This window comes from Teleopsis dalmanni, chromosome 2, assembly GCF_002237135.1.
Source record: "Teleopsis dalmanni isolate 2A chromosome 2, ASM223713v2, whole genome shotgun sequence".
NCBI classification, from domain to species: Eukaryota; Metazoa; Arthropoda; class Insecta; order Diptera; family Diopsidae; genus Teleopsis; species Teleopsis dalmanni.
The window spans coordinates 231,216,948-231,236,146 of NC_051847.1; the positions used below are offsets into that span (position 1 = coordinate 231,216,948).

The window sequence follows — 19,199 nt, forward strand, 5'->3', positions numbered from 1 at the left end:
GTATAAAAAATTAGAAATATGCATTGTTTCAAGATCCGCTGCGTACAGTTATATTCAATATACAGTTTTTTTTGTGTGTAAAAACAATTCAATAAAATTTAAACATAAAAAAAAGCTCAATATTTTTAACGCAAATAGTTATTTTAATAATCATCTATTCTGCTATTTACTATTAAACTTTTTTAGCTGCATATTTACATTTATCCAATATATGTATATAATGTATATGTATATATATATATATATATATAACTATATATATATATATATATATATATATATATATACTCGTATCTTAAATGAGCTCATTTCCACTCGTTATTTTATAAAAGCGTGGTTCAGTGGATGTTTCAGGGTTCAAATCTCCCCGACGAATGTCTTAAATACTATTCAAAATACTAGTATGAAGAGTATAACACGTAACATAACATGAAGTATGTTTTGTTTGTTGTAATTCATTTGTCATTAAATGTCCAGTGTTTCTTTAAATTCTCTAACATAAATAACTCATTTACTAAACATTCATCCAGCAGCTGTGCAAACAAGCCGAAACAAATATGCACCATTATTCATCAATGCTTTAGGATGGCAATCACAAAAACCAAAAAATATGAAGACCAAGTCAGTAACGTCATGCAATTAACAGTGAATTAGTTCTCTTCGAAATCTTGATACGACTGTTTCGCTATGATTGTATCCATTAGCATATCATTATTTTTATTACAAGTTATTTTTATGAAATCTAGTAACTGTGATTATTACACTTCCATAGCAGGTTTGGACGACGTTTTGAGTGTGGAATTTTACTTAATAGAACTTTTTGACGTTTACATTACACAGGCAGAGGAAGTGAACAATGCAGTGAAAAGGTAAGAAGTATAAAAATATTGTTTTACAATATTCGAAAGAAGTTATTCAATTTAAAATTATATATCTAACTGCTAATACAGGATAGTTTTTGATATGGAGAAAGAAATGAATAGCTCATTGACATTATTGGAAACGCACTATCAAAACCCTTTGCACGCATTTAAAATATTAAAAAGATTGGTGGTAGACTGGAAACAAGTGGAAAAACTATTCATTACTAATGAAATTGCCGAAGGTATATAGTCATATATCTATATCACATGTATTTTAAGAAATTATACACAATATATCGCACATAGTATTTTCACAAAATTTAACAAAACTTGAAGGAGTGGGGTTTAAATGGCCAACAAGAGAAGATTTACAAGGCGCAAGTAACGGTTTAGTGCGATTGCAACAAACATATAATATCAGTACCAACGACATAGCAAATGGCACAGCACTTGGAAAAGTGTTAAGCAGACAACTGTCAGCAGCAGATTGTTTTGAATTAGGAGTCACCTTATATGAAACTTCAAATTTTCAATTTGCTATTGAGTGGTTAATGAAAGCAAAAGTTCGCTTAGAAAATGAAAGTTTAGACATAAATTATACACTTACCTTTCCACGCGTTTTCGATGCACAAATTTTGCACTACTTATCACTTACTATGTTCAGTATAGGCAAGTCTTAATCTAAACAAATGAAATAAATCCTTTGTAATTTATTATTCCAATTTTCTTTAAGGCAACTTAAAAATGGCACAGCGTTTCAATTTTAAACTTTTAATCCAGGATCCCGAAAGTCAGGAAGGGCTACAAAATAAAATTATTATTCTTCAGAATCTCTTAGATGATAGACGTACACTTTACGTTACTGACTCTAACCAAAAAAAGGTATTTGAGAAATGCTGTATTGTATAATTTAATATACACTTTATCAAGCTGTTTTTTTTTTTCAAAAAGGATAACTTGCAGGAACTATACGAAAAGGTTTGCCGCAAAGAAATTACGCAAACGCCAACACAACAACGCGTTCTTCATTGTCGCTATGTTACTAACAATACTCCTTTTGCCACAATTGCTCCCTTTAAAATGGAGATACTTAATCAAGATCCTTTAGTAGCATATTACCATGAAGCGATATATGAAAATGAAATTAACTATATAATCAATAAAACAGTAAACATTGTTGAAAGATCTAAAATAGGCGACCGTCTTATGCAAGCATATTCTGAAATAAGAACAAGTAAAAACTCTTGGTTACACCACAATGATCACAAATACTTAGAAAATTTAAGACAACGTTTACATGACATAACACTGTTAGATTTGACAAGTGCAGAAGCACTACAAGTAGCTAACTATGGTATAGGTGGTCACTATGGACCGCACTACGATTTTTCAGAGGTAGTTTCATTAACATGTTTTAAGCCAACTAAACTTGTTCTACAAATACAACTGTGATATTTCTTTTGCAGATTCCAGATTCATTTCCAGGAACCGGTAATCGAATACTTACCGCTTTATTCTATGTAAAATATTAATATTAATAATAATATTAAAATATTCATATTTCAAACAAATATTTTCCTTTTAGATTAATGACGTTGAACTCGGCGGAGCAACAGCCTTTCCATTTCTGCACCTCTCCGTGTCACCAATTAGACGCAGTGTTCTAATTTGGTACAACATGCATGAATCACTTGAATATGACTACCGCACTAAGCACGCTGGTTGTCCTGTTTTGAAAGGTTCTAAATGGAGTACGTAAATAAAATACCGTACTCCGTAAATAAAACACCGTACTCCTTAGAAATATGTTCAATATAACATTCAGTAAAATAAAGTAAAACGAAATGCAACAAAATATAATATAATATAATATAATATAATATAATATAATATAATATAATATAATATAATATAATATAATATAATAAAAAATATAGCAATATAATATAATAAAAAATATTGAAATATAATAAAATAAAAAATATAGAAATATAAAATAATAAGAAATATAGAAATATAATATAATAAAAAATATAGTATAATATAATAAAAATCTAGTGATATAATATGATAACATGTATAGTAATATAATATAATAAACACTATAGTACTATGACATAATATAATATAATAAATAATATAATATAATAAAAAAAAATATTAAAATATAATAAAATAAAAAATAAAGAAATATAAAATAATAAGAAATATAGAAATATAATATAATAAAAAATATAGTATAATATAATAAAAATCTAGTGATATAATATGATAACATGTATAGTAATATAATATAATAAACACTATAGTACTATGACATAATATAATATAATAAATAATATAATATAATAAAAAAAAATATTAAAATATAATAAAATAAAAAATAAAGAAATATAAAATAATAAGAAATATAGAAATATAATATAATAAAAAATATAGTATAATATAATAAAAATCTAGTGATATAATATGATTACATGTATAGTAATATAATATAATAAAACTATAGTACTATGAATATAAATATAATATAAATAATATATATAATATAAATAAAATAAATATAAATATATAATATAATATAATATAATATAATATAATATAATATAATATAATATAATATAATATAATATAATATAATTTAATATAATTTACTCTATTTCTCTATTTTAGTTTGCAACGAATGGTTTCATGAGATTGGTCAAGAATTTAAGCGTCCGTGTATGTTACAACCAAATGGGAACATTTCAATAGGTTATAAGAATATATATTAGTTTTTTTATTTAAACTTTAAAGACATTAACATTTTTTTTATCTTTTTGATATAAAATTAAAGTTGCATTTAAATTAAGTCATTTATTATTTTGGTATTAAGCATAAGTTTCAAAATTTGTGGACTTAACTTAGGATTTCACGAATCTAATTTTTGATTCAATATATCTAGTTCTCCAATACTTATATTTTTTTATATCTTAAAATAGCTTTGAAGACACAACATAAAAATTAAATTAGCTGCTGTATAACCTTGAACAGACCAGAGGCCTTACTCTATTACTGTCACGATCAGATATGCTAACCATTTAGACATTATGGTGAGCAATAGCTGCCATACAGAAATTGTATTACATTTGATATTCGCTTAGTATGTGAAGTTCTTCGGAGTACTGTTTTTTTTCTCTGAACGACTTTGATGTTATAACTAGCTATTTAAATACTTAATTAGAGCTTAAATTCAATTCAGTAACGAAGTAGGAATATATATAGAATAAATATAAAAGTAGTAATACATTGACTATTAGTTATTAAAAGTATTTTACTGCTAGTTACTGCTAGTTACTGCTCTCTTTAAATATTTATGCAATCTGAGAAGTGGATATCCCGCATTTGGGCTCTGTCGAGGACGATAGAATACCATCCTTCGCAAGTTTCATTCATATGTTAACTGTCGGATCACTGGATCTTCGAATAATTCGCATGTATCACTTTTAAAAACTGTATTTACATATGAATGGAATTTTTAACTTATAACTTAATCACGAGATAAACTAAATTGCTCCATTGTTAATAATAATACAATTTTTATAATTAAAATTAAGAAAATATACAAAATACCAAAGCACTTGTACAAATAATTTTCATTTTTGAAGCATCGAGATAGTTTTCGTTTGAATAGACAACAAAAATGTGGATCAGTATTTGCCTATTCTTCAAATTAAAAACAACGTGTAGTTCAAAACTATGGTTAAGGCTTTACAAACTTTAATATTTTTTGAAATTTTTATATTATTCATAAATATAAATGCTGATTTTTACACATCGACGACTGGCTTAGAAACTCTAATAGATTCTGAAGCACATTTTTTAAATGCTCTTGAGGATTATTTATATGTTGAAGAACATAAACATTTGAATATTCAAAAGTAAATAAGATTACATCATCACAGTTTTTTAAGCGATATTATAAAACTATATTATAATTACTTTTGTACAATTTCTATTAGATTTCTGTATGATGTGGAAGACGAACTTCAGTATAGAGATAGCCAAAACGATTCATATTATGATAATCCTATTAATGCCTTTAAAATTATAAAACGTTTTTCAAAAGACTGGTATAACGCCCAAAACTACATATTAGAAGAAACCAATGAGAATCGTAAGTTAGCTTAAATTAGCACTCAAATATTGGAACTTTCAAGAGTTTTTAAACAGAACATATGAAAGCGCTGGAGTTGCATGAAAACTTAAAACTACCATATCCCGATGATCTGATGGGCGCTGCACGAGGTATAGCGAGATTGCAAAAAACGTATAGACTAAAAACTGAAGATGTGAGACAAGGATACATCAGAAAAATAAAAGCTAGGTGCGATTAATTTCTTTAGAGAGTTTTCAGTTTAAATAATTAATTTTATATATGTTAATAGTCCACCTCTGAGTTCCTCAGATGCATTTTATCTTGGTCTTAATTTGATGCAAACTGAAAACTATGTATATGCTATGGAATGGCTAACAGAAAGCCTTAAGATATCCGCACAAGAACTGCTCTCACAAACTTATAAATCCATCGATTCCTTATTCATTGAAGAAGAACAAATATTGGAACAACTTGCTGCAGCTTCCTATTTTAATGGTTAATATGTTAAACTTTAGTACTTACGCTTCTAAATAAGTTATCATAACATTTTAATTAAAAACTATAAAGGTGATCTTATTTTTGCCAACTGGTTAACAAAACAAATGCTACAACTAAACTCCACAAATTTGATTGCCTCGGAAAATGCACAATTTTATTCTGAAGCAATGAGTAAAGCCCGATTCAGATTGGAACATACAACTCAACCACAATTAAATGTTGTTGACAGAAAAAAAGTAGGACTTTGTCATAAAGGATGAAAATTAAAATTGAGTTATATATAATTGTATTGTACTATTATAGGAAATAATGATCAAGGCGGTAGACCAATATGAGAAGGTTTGCAGCGGTGAAGTAACACAAACTCCAGCCCAACAACGAAATCTTCGATGTAAGTATTCTCATAACAACGTACCTTTTTGCATGATTGGACCTTTTAAACTTGAAGAACTGTGCTTGGAACCTTATATTGCGAGATATTACGACATTATATCTGATAGTGAGATCAAAGAAATTTTGTTTAAGTCCACTAAAAGTATCGAACGATCGAGAGTATTTGGTGCTAGCACTGAAGAGAGAATATATTCCGAAATGCGTATCAGCAAAAATTCGTGGCTTTGGTATCATCAGAATCCTTCTATGAACAACCTAAAACAACGCTTGGAAGATATATCTGGACTAAGAATGGACTTCTCTACAGCATTGCAGGTGGCTAATTATGGAATTGGCGGCCATTATGAACCACACTGTGATTTTCGTTATGTGAGTACTTTGGAATTGTGGTATTTGAGTACATTTTTTTGAGTCAGTTTGTTTTTCAATAGACAAGTAAAGAATTCGGATCGCGTGGAAATCGAGTTAAAACAGCTTTGCTATATGTAAGATTCACTTTAAAGTTAGTTAAAGAATTACACTATTAAGTCTTAAATGTACCATACAGTTTAAAATTCATTTCAACTTTGTTTTTTAAATTATTGGTTTAGCTTAATAAAGTAGAAATGGGAGGTGCTACAGCGTTTCCCTTTCTAAGCTTTGCAGCGGAGCCTATTAGAGGTAGTTTAATAATATGGCGGAATTTACATAAATCTGGTGAAGGGGATTATCGTACTAGACATGGATCATGCCCAGTTCTAAAAGGCACTAAATGGAGTAAGTATTTTTGCCTAATTAAAAATACTAAGTTTATTGATTTTATTTAGTTGGCACTGAATGGATACACGAATATGGACAAATATTAAATTGCGACCTTAAATCAGACTCATATTTATCTCTTGCGTTTGTGGCACCTGTCAATTAATTAATATGTTAACAAAAAAAAATTTTTGAAAACAACTCTTTCGCTTAGTCAATCATCACCGCTATAAAAAATATTATTAACATAGATGTACCTTGTACTTATTTACTCAAATGTTTTAGAATTTAATTTTAGAATATATATGTATTTTAAAACAATATATGAAATATGAAATAAAGCAAAAATCTGATTCAATAAAAAAATCTTAGATTTAGTAGTTTACGGAAAGTTGTTGCCTTAATACATCAATTTATAGGTTTTGCATATTTAGAAATAAAAAGGGTTTAAGTTCTGTGATTAAAATTCATTTTGAAAGTCGCTATGGAATGGAAATCAAATATTGTGTTAATCTTAATGACATTGACTCTACTGAAATGTAACTGCGATTACTTCTCATCCATTAATGGTTTAGAAAAATTACTTTATGCCGAAATGTATTTAGTCGAAAGTTTGGAAATTTATTTAGAAAATGAGTTGAAGAACTTACATGCCTTAACGCAGTATGTTTCTTTTATAGTATGTAAAATTAAATATTATGTTTTAAAATTGTGTTATTAGATATCTACATATAGAAGAAAACCTATTAATACAGACTAAACAACAAAATGAATTTAATAAAAATAACCCACTGCTTATGCTAGAGATGCTTAAACGATTATCCTTAGAATGGAACAGAATATCCAGCAATATACTTAATAATTCAAATGTTGAAGGTAAGAAATATACTATTTTAACATACTTATAGTAAAAATTTGATATTTTGCGATTTAGGCTTCGAAACAAACATTAAAACTTACTTTGATGACCCTACTGAATTGTACCAACAACCAGAGTACTCTGATCTTATTGGTGCAGGAATGGGATTAGTTAGATTACAAAAGACCTATAAATTACCGACAAGTGAAATCGCAAATGGAACACTGTTAGGAAAAAAATATAGGTAATAACATTATGAAGCTAACCTTAAACATGAAACTAATTTTTAAATAATTTAGCGCAATATTGACTGCATGTGATTGCTTCGAATTTGGTAAATTATTGCACAAGCTTAGTTATTTTAAAAACGCCAAAGAATGGTTTCTTCTATCACACACAAAATTTGTAAACGAAATGGGTGATAACTGCTATCCACAATTAAAAGTTACTGATATTCTTAATTATATATTCAATTCAACAATAATTGAAGGTCCGATTAAGACACTTCAACGTTTCTTTATAAAATTTATTGTCGATAATATAATTTTCTTGTAGATGAATTTAACTTTCAAAAGAAAAGCCTTACTACTTTCGACCAAGATGAGTATACATATGATGAGATCATTGCTTTTGATACTGAGTTTGACGACGATGAGCTGAATCAAGAGTATATAGCGGACCATAACGTAAATACTAATATAAATTCATTGAATATAAATGCATCCTAAATTCAAATGTAATACATGTAATACATTTAGGAGCTCATGTCAAACGATCTTTACGAAGGCACATGCCGAGGAGAATACGTACAAACAGCAACAGAAAAGCGTTTACTTCGCTGTAAATATGTTCACAATAATGTAGCTTATCGAATAATTGGTCCCTTCAAACTAGAAGAATATAATTTAAAGCCATACATTGTGCAATATTACGATGTGATTTCAAATACTGAAAGTGATTATATTATTGATATAGCCTATGATAATCTAAATGCATCAAGAATTGGAGATAATGTTGTTGATACAAATTTACGGACTAGTAAAAATACGTGGCTCGATTTAATATTGGACAAAAATCTGATTAATTTAAGTGATCGATTAACGGATATGACTGGGTTAAATCTAGAGTATTCTGAAGCATTACAAATAGCAAATTATGGAATTGGGGGTCATTATGACCCACACTTTGATTTCACAGAAGTATGCACTTTTAATACAATAATATTGTTGTTATTTTTTTATAATGTATTGCTTAGGATGTCGATTTAGAAGATCTAGGGGAAGAAGGAAATCGAATATTAACAGCCTTATTTTATGTATGCCTAATAACTAATTTAACCCAAATTAATGTTCTTATAAAACCAGTATTTATATATTATATATAACAGATCAATGATGTCGACTTAGGCGGATCTACAGCATTTCCTTTCTTACGAATAAATGTGCCTCCAATCAAAAATAGCTTACTTGTTTGGCATAACCTCCATAGATCTGGATCACCTGATTACCGAACACTTCATGCTTCTTGTCCTGTAATTAAGGGATCAAAATGGAGTATGATTAAGAATTATAATATATACAATATAACGTATCTTAAAAATATGAATCGACATGCTAATTTTAAATAATTATTTTATGTATTTTCTACATTTAGTATGCAATGAATGGTTTCTAGATGAAGGACAGGAATTTCTTAGACCTTGCGAAATATATCAGGATAAATATAAATCAATTTCACACAAGGATTTCTTCTATAATCTTAGAACTAATTTCTATGCTCATTGACTTTCATTTTCATAAATTCAATAAAAATAGAATTATATTTCACATTATTAAGAAAAACCATAGTTTTTATTTGAAAATTTGTTATACACGTTATAACCAAAATGACCAAAATGAGATGGCATCGCCTCGGATCTTATATTTTATATGCGCTTTATTTAGACAAGCCACTGTAGGTTTTTAGTGCCTCAGTTGAAAGCATAGTTGCCAGTAATATTCAGGCAATTGTGAGAACAACACGTTAACAAGAAGTAGCGTTAAGAAGAACGACGAATGTGTGGTCAAGAGAAAAGCTTTAAAAATTCACGTATCAATAATAATTTGAATCAATAAAATAAGCGTTACTTTGAAACGCTTTAAGCCTTGAACTTGAGCAAGCTAAAACTAAAGTATAAACAATTTTGGCAAAACCAAACAACTTCTGCCGGTTTTTCAAAATGCCAATGACCCGTTCGTTTAAAACGGCCATTTTAGCCGCAATAAATACAACAAAACTTCTTGCGACGTTTATATTAGCATTTATAATTTTTTCGAATACAACAAAAACTGAAGCAGCTTATCGAGATAACATTAAGGAATTTTTGTCAACAGAAACATCCCAAATAAACTTCTTACGGCAGTATACGCAACTAATGGAAAATAGCTTAATGCAACTAAAACGGTAAAAAATTCGTTTAAATTTTAAATAATTTATTTACGAGTGCAAAAGTCACGCCCATAGAAAAACAACATATATTGCAAACATTCACAATAAGGGATCTAACGACACTGAAACATATTTACATAATCCCATTAATGCTTTGAACATTCTGAAGCGACTGACAACTGATTGGACTCAAATTATTGATTATGCAGAAAAATTGGAACCCTCTGAAGGTAGTAGAAAATACTAAATGCTATTAAAAGTTAAGATTTTTTATTCAATTAATTTTATTTAAAAAAGTGGAAATGAACTTGATGGCTATGGAGGAAAATCTAGCCTATCCTACTGAACGTGACTACGACGAGTCCGTTGCTAATTTATTGCGCTTGCAGCAATTTTACAACTTGGAACCAGAACATTTATCTATAGGCGAAATGAATGGAATAAAATTTGGGTAATTCATTTACATGAAAACACCCACTTTGCTTTATATATAATATGCCAAAAATTGACTTTTAATCAGTTCAGAAATGACGTGGAGTGATTGTCTGGAAATTGGTCGACAGTCTTTAATAATCGGTAACCAGAACATAGCAAAATTTTGGATTGAGTTGGCATTAAGTAAGTTACCTACAACATCCAAGAATATCAGTAGCACAGCGAAAAATACAATATTTGAAGTTTTAAAGGCAGTTTTAAATACAGAATATGCTTCGGGTAAAAAAAAAACAATAACTATGAGCATATTTCAAAAAGAAAACATTTCAGGTAACTTTAACAAATCACATGACATTGTAAAGAAAATGCTAGAGTTGAAACCAACGCACAAAGGTGCACAAAAAGCAAAAACTCAAATTGAAAGTAAAGTTCGAAGTAAAACAGGCGAATCAAAAAAGAATATTGAAAAAAAGGTATTATAGATCATTTTTCAATACCTACTCTATATATTTTATAAAATATATTTTTAATATCGGGGCAATACTTTTTAGAAAAAACTTAAAACGACTGAGGAAGTATGGTTCGAAGAAATATGTCGAGAAGCAACTTTCACAACACAAGCTCCTCTTTCCATCAGTGCCCAAAAATTATGTAAACTAGACAGAGGCAATTTCCCACAACTCTTTTTACAACCGCTTAAAGTGGAGTTCCTAAGTGTGAATCCCTTAATTGTTATATACCATGAAATATTTACTTTGAAACAACTAGATAATCTAAGGAATTTACTGAAAATATTTAAAAGTGACAATAGGGCAGTGGAAGAATATCAAATAGAAGATATATTGATGTCGATTAAACAAATTTTGCAGTTAGTGACTGGATATTCAAGTATCAAATTAAGCGATTGGAAAACTGATTGCAATAGTTTTGAAAATTTTGGTCCCTTTGATGCTGAATATTATAAAATTACTAGTGCAAATATCATAGGAACTACATTTTTAAATGTAATTTGAACTTGAAAAAATAATTTTTGTAAAAATCAAGGTTAACTTTTTTGTTACATTTAATAGTTTCAAGCATCTAAGCTGGGTGGTGCTATTGTCTTCCCTCAACTTGAGGTTGGTATAAATATTCCTGTCAGATCATTGCTATATTGGTCAAATTTAAATGAGTTTCATGAAGTCGATTATAGAACTGAGGCACATTTATGCCCTGTAATTATCGGTACTCAAATAAGTAAGTAATATTCATTTTGACATTTTAAAAACTGCTCTCTTTTCTCAAATCAACTTTATAAATTTTTAGGTGCAACGGCCTTTGTTCAAAAAAAACCGTGAATATTTTTATTAATATAATATAATACCATATTCTAATGAAATTATATTTTTAATAAATAAATATGATGTATTAAGTTGGGAACTAAAATTTTGTTTTATTATTTAAAAAGATTTTAAATGAAATCAAAATTTTGAAAAAATAACTGTAGTCTAATATTTTAATGTCATCATTCAATTCGATGAATATGTTATATAATATGTTATTTAGCCCATTATCTAAAATATTATATACTAAATACTAATTCAGTAAAAATGTGCACGTATATTGTTACGAAAAAAAATCAATAGAGTAATAACTTTTACTTAACTTAATATTCATTCACTTACCATTGATTGCTATTATATGTAAAATGACTTTTAGGAATTTGTACCTTTATATTTTTTGAATATTTAGGATACTCAATGAAAACTCCTGTGAATGAGATCTAAAAATATTCTATATAATTGAGAATAACATTTTTATTTAAAAAAAAAATTATCAATTGCTTAACATTGGTATATGTAATCTAAAAATTATTTTTACCTTTATTATTTATTTTTAGCCAATAACTCTAGTAGTTCTCCAATTCAGTTATCAAAAATCTAAATAGTGTTCCTAGTTTTGTCCAAATAATGTTGTAATACTGTTTGTTGATTGCGTACAAAATAATAACTAATGTGTAAAAACTAATTAATGTTGAATTTCTTCAACATTAACACAGCTTTATTATATTTAACTATTAATTATGTTTTAAATATACTTTGCAAGGTAACAGCCCGTACACACCGCATAAAAATGTAATAATATGAGCAGTAATGTTCAAACTATGAAGTGCGTGCAGTTGCTACTCCGTTTAATTATTAAGTCATGACCTTATAACTATGATATATTTCCTTATGTATCAGTCACATCTAAAATGCAATAGTATAAACCGCAACTTTTGCTTTGAGTTTGTACGAGATTAGCTTAGAGTATAAAAATTTTATAATATTTAAACTGTAGCTATGGTTCATTCAATGCTATTCCCTCTCTTTCTTTACATTTTTTCTTGTATATATACTATATAGCGGTAGTATATGTTAGCACAAGAGTGAATGTAATCCGAAGACTTGTTCTTCAAACACCCAAAGATATTACCAACGACCTTGAAAAATTTGTAAATAAGTGGAACAGCTCAAATGCTTTTTGTGCTAATTACTAAGCTTCCCGAGTGTGAGACGATTTGGTATTTGAAACCAATTTATTTGCTTTCAACGCACTTAAAGCAAATATCGTTGCGATTCAACAAATCAGTTCACAACTTGAGCGCCGCGCTTTTAAGCTTGACTTCGCTTTGACGGAAGAAGCTGTATTCATTTTACCATCAGACAGAGCCAAGAATGTCTAACTTAAGCATCCATAAAACAAGAAAAGAAAATAACATTTCGAATTTTATTATTATTTCTGCATTGATTTTATTTGTATATGTTGAAAATGTTTACGCCTCTAACGAATATTATTCCTCAGTATCAGGTTTGGAGGATTTATTGAACACAGAGGCCATTTTACTGCAAGAACTGCAGGAGTATGTTAATGGGGTATCTAAACACTTAAGTGGCTTACAAAGGTGAATATTGCTTGAGCGTCGACGGGCAATTTACTTTAGATTTGAGAAATTAGTGACAATACATCAAACCAAAATATGATTTAAACATTTGAAAAATAATATTAATAAATAAATGACTATATTTTATCTAATATCTGTAAATACTGATCTGTGGCAATGACGTTTTCATTAATATATTTGATTATTTAAAAATCATCAATCCCTCCCACGTGCATAAAACATAGTCGACATCTTCGCGAGTTTAATCTTATAATTATCACCAGTATTTCTACTAATTTTTTCTCGCTTTAACAAATAAATGATCAATATACATTTATTTAATATTAAAGTAAATCTTGTGAAATGTGTTTCTACAGTGCGATTTTATTCCATTCAATTAAAGCTAATTAAAACGACAATTACAAAATAAGAATTGAATTTTAATCAAATTCGAAGATTGGAAATAAATCTTTATTAATTCCCCGTTTATACATTTCGGAAACTAGATTTCAAACAATTTTTTGTCTTTTAAAATTAGAAATTTATCATTATTAGGCAATAAACATTAATAATCGTCGATTGAAATATGCATTTTGTGTGCAAATAATTGGGAGACGAGTTCAACCTGCCGAACTAAAAAAAACCTTTAGTCGATTTATAAAAATTATGGACTGAAACAAGTCAATAGCAGATATTTACTTCTTTGCAGATTCAAATGTACTTTGTGCATTTTTATCACTCCATTAAAAACATTTAAGTTATCTTTTAATCTTAAATAAAGCGATTATTTTTATTCAAATCAAACTCTTTTATTTTATTTTTAAGTTTTATTTTATTTCCAGTGAAATAATAACAAATTTAAATTATTAATCGATATATCTTACATCTCATATACAATTTAGTGAAATTGATGCCATTCAAAAAGAACATCTGAGTGCATCACTGAACTTAGATGGATATTTAAATAATCCTGTCAACTCATATCGTCTCATCAAAAGACTACACAATGATTGGGGTTACTATGAAGAGACCGTTCGTAATGAGACAAGTCGCACAAGTTGGTATTTGCACTACGTGAACCTCCCATTTTTATTTATTTTATTTTATTTTATTTATACATTTCATATTAAGAACGTTTACTGATTTGTCATGTTAAGATTTATCAAAGATTCTACTGTGATTTTTTAAAAACTAGCATAACACTAATAGGTTTTCTTGAATCATTGGAAGAGAAACGGTATCTGATGAATTATCCTAGCGAAAATGATCTTTTCGGCGCTGCAGTGGCTTTGGTAAGATTGCAAGAAACTTATAAATTAGATGTGACCGAGGTGGCAAGTGGAATATTGAACGGAATTAAATATGGGTAAGTGATGTAAATTTGCAAAATAATAATTATAATCATAACTACTGTTTTAAAGAACCGCTATGTCATGGCAGGATTGTTTTACATTGGCTCATAACTTATATGAAATGCGTGATTTTAATCACACAGTATCGTGGTTAAAACAATCAATGAAAATGTTAAGTTCGGAGCAATACAGCAATGATCCCTTAGCGCTAGATTATATGGAAATCGTATCAACGTATCATCAAGAAATGGGTATGCATTCTCATATCTAACAATTTTGAACCAATATCTTAGTAATGTATATTATAGGAGATTTTCATACAGCACTGCAGCTGATCAATAATGTCCTGTCCGTTGATACAGAACGTGAAAATTTAATTGACACTAAATATTATTTGAAGCAAATGTTAACCAGCGGAGTAAAAAAGGGATTTTTATTTGAAACTAAAATAAGTCCAGATGACTACCGTGTAAGTTAATCCAGTATTTATAATACATATACCTATTATAAGAATTCAAATATTTCAATTATTTATACATATTTTAATTATTTAAATTAAAATCTTGAATTATTAGTTTAGTTGTGATGATATAAAACTGGTAACTAACATTTTTACAGCAAACTAATGAATTTAAGCTTTACGAAAAAGTCTGTCGCAATGAAATCGTTCCAACACGAAGACAACAGCGCCCATTGCTCTGCAAATATCACACCAATGGCTTACCTTATCTCTTACTTCAACCTTTTAAATTAGAGGAATATAATCTAGAGCCATATGTTGCACAATTTTATGATGTCATTACTGAGAGAGAAATAATAGCTGTGAAGCGATTGTCTAAATTACGGCTTAAACGTTCGAAAGTGCGTAATCCCAATGGCAGTGATAGTGGTGCAATTGCGACGTACCGTACAAGTAAAAGTGCTTTCTTTAAATATAATGAACATCGCTACATACAAAATATGTTGTTCCAATTCGAGCTAATTTCTGGTTTAAATGTGATTAATGCGGAAGACTTACAAGTTGCGAACTATGGTATTGGTGGTCACTACGAACCACACTGGGACTTTTTCACAGTAATATTCACAACCACTCAAATCAGCCCTTACCTTCTCCTTTATTAAACTCTACAACATTTCAGGATAATACATCATATAATGAATGTGATGGAAATCGTGTAACAACGGCAATTTATTATGTAAGATTACTATATGAACTTGAATTGAATTAGTATTTGAATTTAATTTTTCATAAAAATAAGCTCTCCGATGTTGAAGAAGGTGGCAGTACAGCTTTTCCGTTTCTAAATGTTTTAGTGAAACCTAAAAAAGGAAGTCTTCTCTTTTGGTACAATTTGCATAGTTCGGGAGATCCTGATTACCGTACCAAACATGCGGCATGCCCAGTACTAAAAGGGACAAAGTGGAGTAAGTTGAACAAATATTTGCAATATGAATTTATTAAATAAATATTTTTAGTTGCAAATATTTGGCTGCGTATTCGTGATCAAATATGGAACAGACCGTGTAGTCTAATATCAGACCATAACTTATCGATAACATATAGAGATTACGATTAAATTACTTGCAAATTAAAACTAGTATAATCATTTGTTATTTAATATCATTTTAATATATTATATTTTACAATTTTGAATTTATACCTAATTAAACAGAATTAATTTAATTCAACCGACTTGTATTTATCATTTGTCAGCTCACATGGACGCGTAAACTCTTGTAGATCGGAATGAACCCAAATATTGCCAACTGAAACAACATTTCCAAAAGGTAATCTTAAGCTTCAAAACAAAAGGTTTTTCAAATCGAATGAATTTAGAATTTTACTTACTTCGCTTTGACCCCTTGATAACAGGACATCCAGCGTGTAACATGCGCATATCCAGATCTACTGATTTATGTAGATTATACCACATAACTAAAGCACCCTTAATTGGCGGTAAAAACAAATTCAGTTTTGGAAAAACCGTAAAGCCACCCTGCTCAACATCAGAGAACTAATGAAGAAATATTTAATTTCATTTAAATAATCTGTGATCTTAACAACTTACGTAAAACATATTTGTAGCAATACGATCTCCTAAAAGATTTCTAAGTTTTAAGAATGTTGCATTCTTAAAAAAATATTAAGATAAAACCTTTTTATATTGCGCTTTTATATATTTTTAAATACAAATATTTAAAACAAATATATCTACTTTAACAAAACTAATAAAATATACTTACTCCAAAAAAGTCGTAATGCGGTTCATATTGGCCAGCTATTCCATAATTTGCCACTTGCATTATTTCTGCATTTTTTAGATCTAAAGCACTTATATGAGAAACTAAATTATAAATTGTTCGCATAACAGGACTACTATAGTCAAGCCAAGTTTGTTGGCTCACACGAACGTCACGAACTACACTCATTGTACCATTAACAACTTCCGAACGAGCCATATTATTCTTAGCTTGCTCTAACACATCATCAATTTGATTGTTATTCAATAAGTCATGGTATAACGTTATTTCTGGCTCCAAATTCAATTCTTCTATTTTTAGTGGTGCTAAAATAAAATACGGATTGTTTCTGGTACCAATTTTGCACTTCAAAGTATGATCCAGTTTATCCGGCAAACGATCTCCTGAACACAAACGTGTATAGTTTGCATACCATGCCATACTTTGTAAATTATCGAGTTGAATAAATCTTTTCGGCATTGTGTATAGCATGTAGTTCTTGAAATTTTTCATAATGTTTTTAGGATCAACATTTAAAATTTCGTCAATGTATCCAACCGCTTTATCTGTATCACCCAAATCATACGTGGCCAATACCAAATACTCGAGAGTATCAATTTCAAATTTGTATTGTACAGACTCTTCAGTTTCATCTTGTATTTTCTCTAATACCATTTCAAACCAGGTAACTGCCAAAATAAGTTCGTTTTGATCATATAATGTGGTTGCTATCTCAAAACAATCTCTCCACGTTATTTCAACTCTAAAAATTTAAAAAAAAAAACACATGAACTTTCTTTGAACAACTTAAAAATTAAGTAATTTATTTTACTCATAATCAACGCCGTTGATAATTCCATATGCAAGCTCTTCTGTGCTGAGTTTGTACACTTTCTGAAGACGTGCGAAACCCCTTACAGTTCCGATTAAGTCACTTTCATTTGGAATATCTACCTGTTTACCTAGCTCTTCTATATCTTCCCTTAAGGCTGCATAGGGTATGTAATATGAAACGAAAAATTAAATTCACTACATTAAATTTGTATGTTAGTTTATTTTCAAGTAACTACTTTAAAAAAAACCCACTTGTGTATTTGAAACCTTACCGGCTTTCAACTCATTTTCTTTAATAAGTTCATGAATATCTGTCCAATCGATAACCATTCGTTTAATTAAAGTGAATGCATTGATTGGATTCCCTAAATAATCCTCCAAATTTCTTTCTGCCTCTGCGTGTTGCGCTTTAACCTTCTCAATAAACCTAAAATATAATAATATGGTACATTTATAGAAAATCAATACATCCCCAACATAAATAATGCACTTAAATGTATAGCTGATATTAACTGCTATTTATAGAGAACAAAAGAAATAAGATAGAACGACTTACTTGCGATAACCAGCGAACTCCTCTGCTTGTAATTCAAGGTAATGTCGAAAGCCTTCAATAAGTTCCATTTCAATTTCTCCAAGCCTGTTCAAGCTATCTACTGACGAAAAGTACTCAGCATCACCACATGGCACATATGCCGCCGCTATGATTAGGCTGCACAAGATAATCACTTTTTTGCCACACATCCAACTGTTCATCAAAGATATGCCTTCCAGCCAACATCGCATTTTTAATACAGTAAAACTTACTGGCGATAAAAATGATGGTGACTGATGAGTTGGCATTATTTTTGCTTTCTATGCGAACAAAGTAATTATGTGTATGCAACATCCCAATAGTTACCTCATACTGAAACTATTTTCTCAAATTCGTTCCCTACTTTTGCCTTCGATACTAATATTTGTCTATAAAATTGACACAGTTGTAGCGGTTCATTTGTAATCACACAAACCATTTTTATTTACACATTTTGTTGATGAGTCAATAAGACAGCCACGTTTAGGGGGGAAAATGTTAATATTATTTTCCTTGCAAGTGATATTTAAAATCATTATTCAGTTGCTAGTGCGCTTCAAAGTAATGAAAAATGAAACCTCTTAAATTGAATAATTTATAAAAGCCGTGCTTTTGTGTTAAAGTGGAAATTATTTTAATTGTTTGTTTTTTTTTATTTGTAATTGGACTATAACTGAATTCTTCACTAATTAAGACGACTTAATCAGTCAACACTATTCAAACCATTTTAAGAAATCACATCACAACAACATCAAACACGTATTATACATATATAAATTTCAACAACTTTTTATTATATTATTATATCAAAACATGTAAAAAAATGCCTCGAAACTTAATATACAAATTAAAATATAAAAAAATAATTGAATTTATTTACATTGATCAAATTGTTTCACTCCTGTTATAAATTAGTATCTAATAGTTAATAGTTTCACATATGAA

The 19,199-nt window shown here is 28.9% G+C and overlaps 4 protein-coding genes across 6 annotated transcripts; 3 read left to right on the forward strand and 1 right to left on the reverse strand.

Moving 5' to 3' along the window:
* The first annotated feature begins 322 nt into the window (after positions 1 to 322).
* LOC119676931 lies at positions 323 to 16,258 on the forward strand. Its single transcript, XM_038088197.1, has 39 exons — positions 323 to 869; positions 951 to 1,105; positions 1,170 to 1,532; positions 1,597 to 1,745; positions 1,815 to 2,258; positions 2,330 to 2,383; positions 2,449 to 2,614; positions 3,537 to 3,617; positions 4,865 to 4,948; positions 5,076 to 5,229; positions 5,291 to 5,496; positions 5,569 to 5,735; positions 5,803 to 6,261; positions 6,324 to 6,377; positions 6,483 to 6,648; positions 6,699 to 6,787; positions 7,075 to 7,169; positions 7,352 to 7,506; positions 7,565 to 7,733; positions 7,789 to 7,979; positions 8,045 to 8,175; positions 8,248 to 8,688; positions 8,745 to 8,804; positions 8,877 to 9,020; positions 10,086 to 10,146; positions 10,214 to 10,367; positions 10,437 to 10,630; positions 10,682 to 10,824; positions 10,903 to 11,355; positions 11,422 to 11,587; positions 13,004 to 13,274; positions 14,156 to 14,310; positions 14,463 to 14,619; positions 14,675 to 14,856; positions 14,914 to 15,074; positions 15,224 to 15,679; positions 15,745 to 15,801; positions 15,865 to 16,030; positions 16,082 to 16,258. Exons 1-39 carry the CDS (start codon positions 688 to 690, stop codon positions 16,180 to 16,182), a joined length of 7,236 nt encoding a protein of 2,411 aa, XP_037944125.1. The 5' UTR covers positions 323 to 687; the 3' UTR covers positions 16,183 to 16,258.
* LOC119681122 (prolyl 4-hydroxylase subunit alpha-1-like) lies at positions 7,031 to 8,247 on the forward strand. The gene is made up of 5 exons (XM_038094212.1): positions 7,031 to 7,293; positions 7,352 to 7,506; positions 7,565 to 7,733; positions 7,789 to 7,979; positions 8,045 to 8,247. Exons 1-5 carry the CDS (start codon positions 7,115 to 7,117, stop codon positions 8,215 to 8,217), a joined length of 867 nt encoding a protein of 288 aa, XP_037950140.1. The 5' UTR covers positions 7,031 to 7,114; the 3' UTR covers positions 8,218 to 8,247.
* On the forward strand, positions 9,496 to 11,742 carry LOC119681121 (prolyl 4-hydroxylase subunit alpha-2). 2 transcript variants are annotated; one of them, XM_038094211.1, is made up of 8 exons: positions 9,496 to 9,931; positions 9,992 to 10,146; positions 10,214 to 10,367; positions 10,437 to 10,630; positions 10,682 to 10,824; positions 10,903 to 11,355; positions 11,422 to 11,587; positions 11,657 to 11,742. In XM_038094211.1, exons 1-8 carry the CDS (start codon positions 9,708 to 9,710, stop codon positions 11,686 to 11,688), a joined length of 1,521 nt encoding a protein of 506 aa, XP_037950139.1. In that variant the 5' UTR covers positions 9,496 to 9,707; the 3' UTR covers positions 11,689 to 11,742. The 2 variants fall into 2 exon arrangements, with proteins under 2 accessions (XP_037950139.1, XP_037950138.1); XM_038094210.1 differs by having other exon boundaries at positions 10,437 to 10,824.
* On the reverse strand, positions 16,232 to 18,844 carry LOC119681118 (prolyl 4-hydroxylase subunit alpha-1-like). 2 transcript variants are annotated; one of them, XM_038094206.1, is made up of 7 exons: positions 18,237 to 18,842; positions 17,953 to 18,107; positions 17,679 to 17,835; positions 16,850 to 17,609; positions 16,675 to 16,737; positions 16,455 to 16,620; positions 16,232 to 16,372 (listed from the first exon to the last, which is right to left on the reverse strand). In XM_038094206.1, exons 1-7 carry the CDS (start codon positions 18,521 to 18,523, stop codon positions 16,281 to 16,283), a joined length of 1,680 nt encoding a protein of 559 aa, XP_037950134.1. In that variant the 5' UTR covers positions 18,524 to 18,842; the 3' UTR covers positions 16,232 to 16,280. The 2 variants fall into 2 exon arrangements, with proteins under 2 accessions (XP_037950134.1, XP_037950135.1); XM_038094207.1 differs by lacking the exon at positions 16,675 to 16,737 and having other exon boundaries at positions 18,237 to 18,844.
* Positions 18,845 to 19,199: the final 355 nt, after the last annotated feature.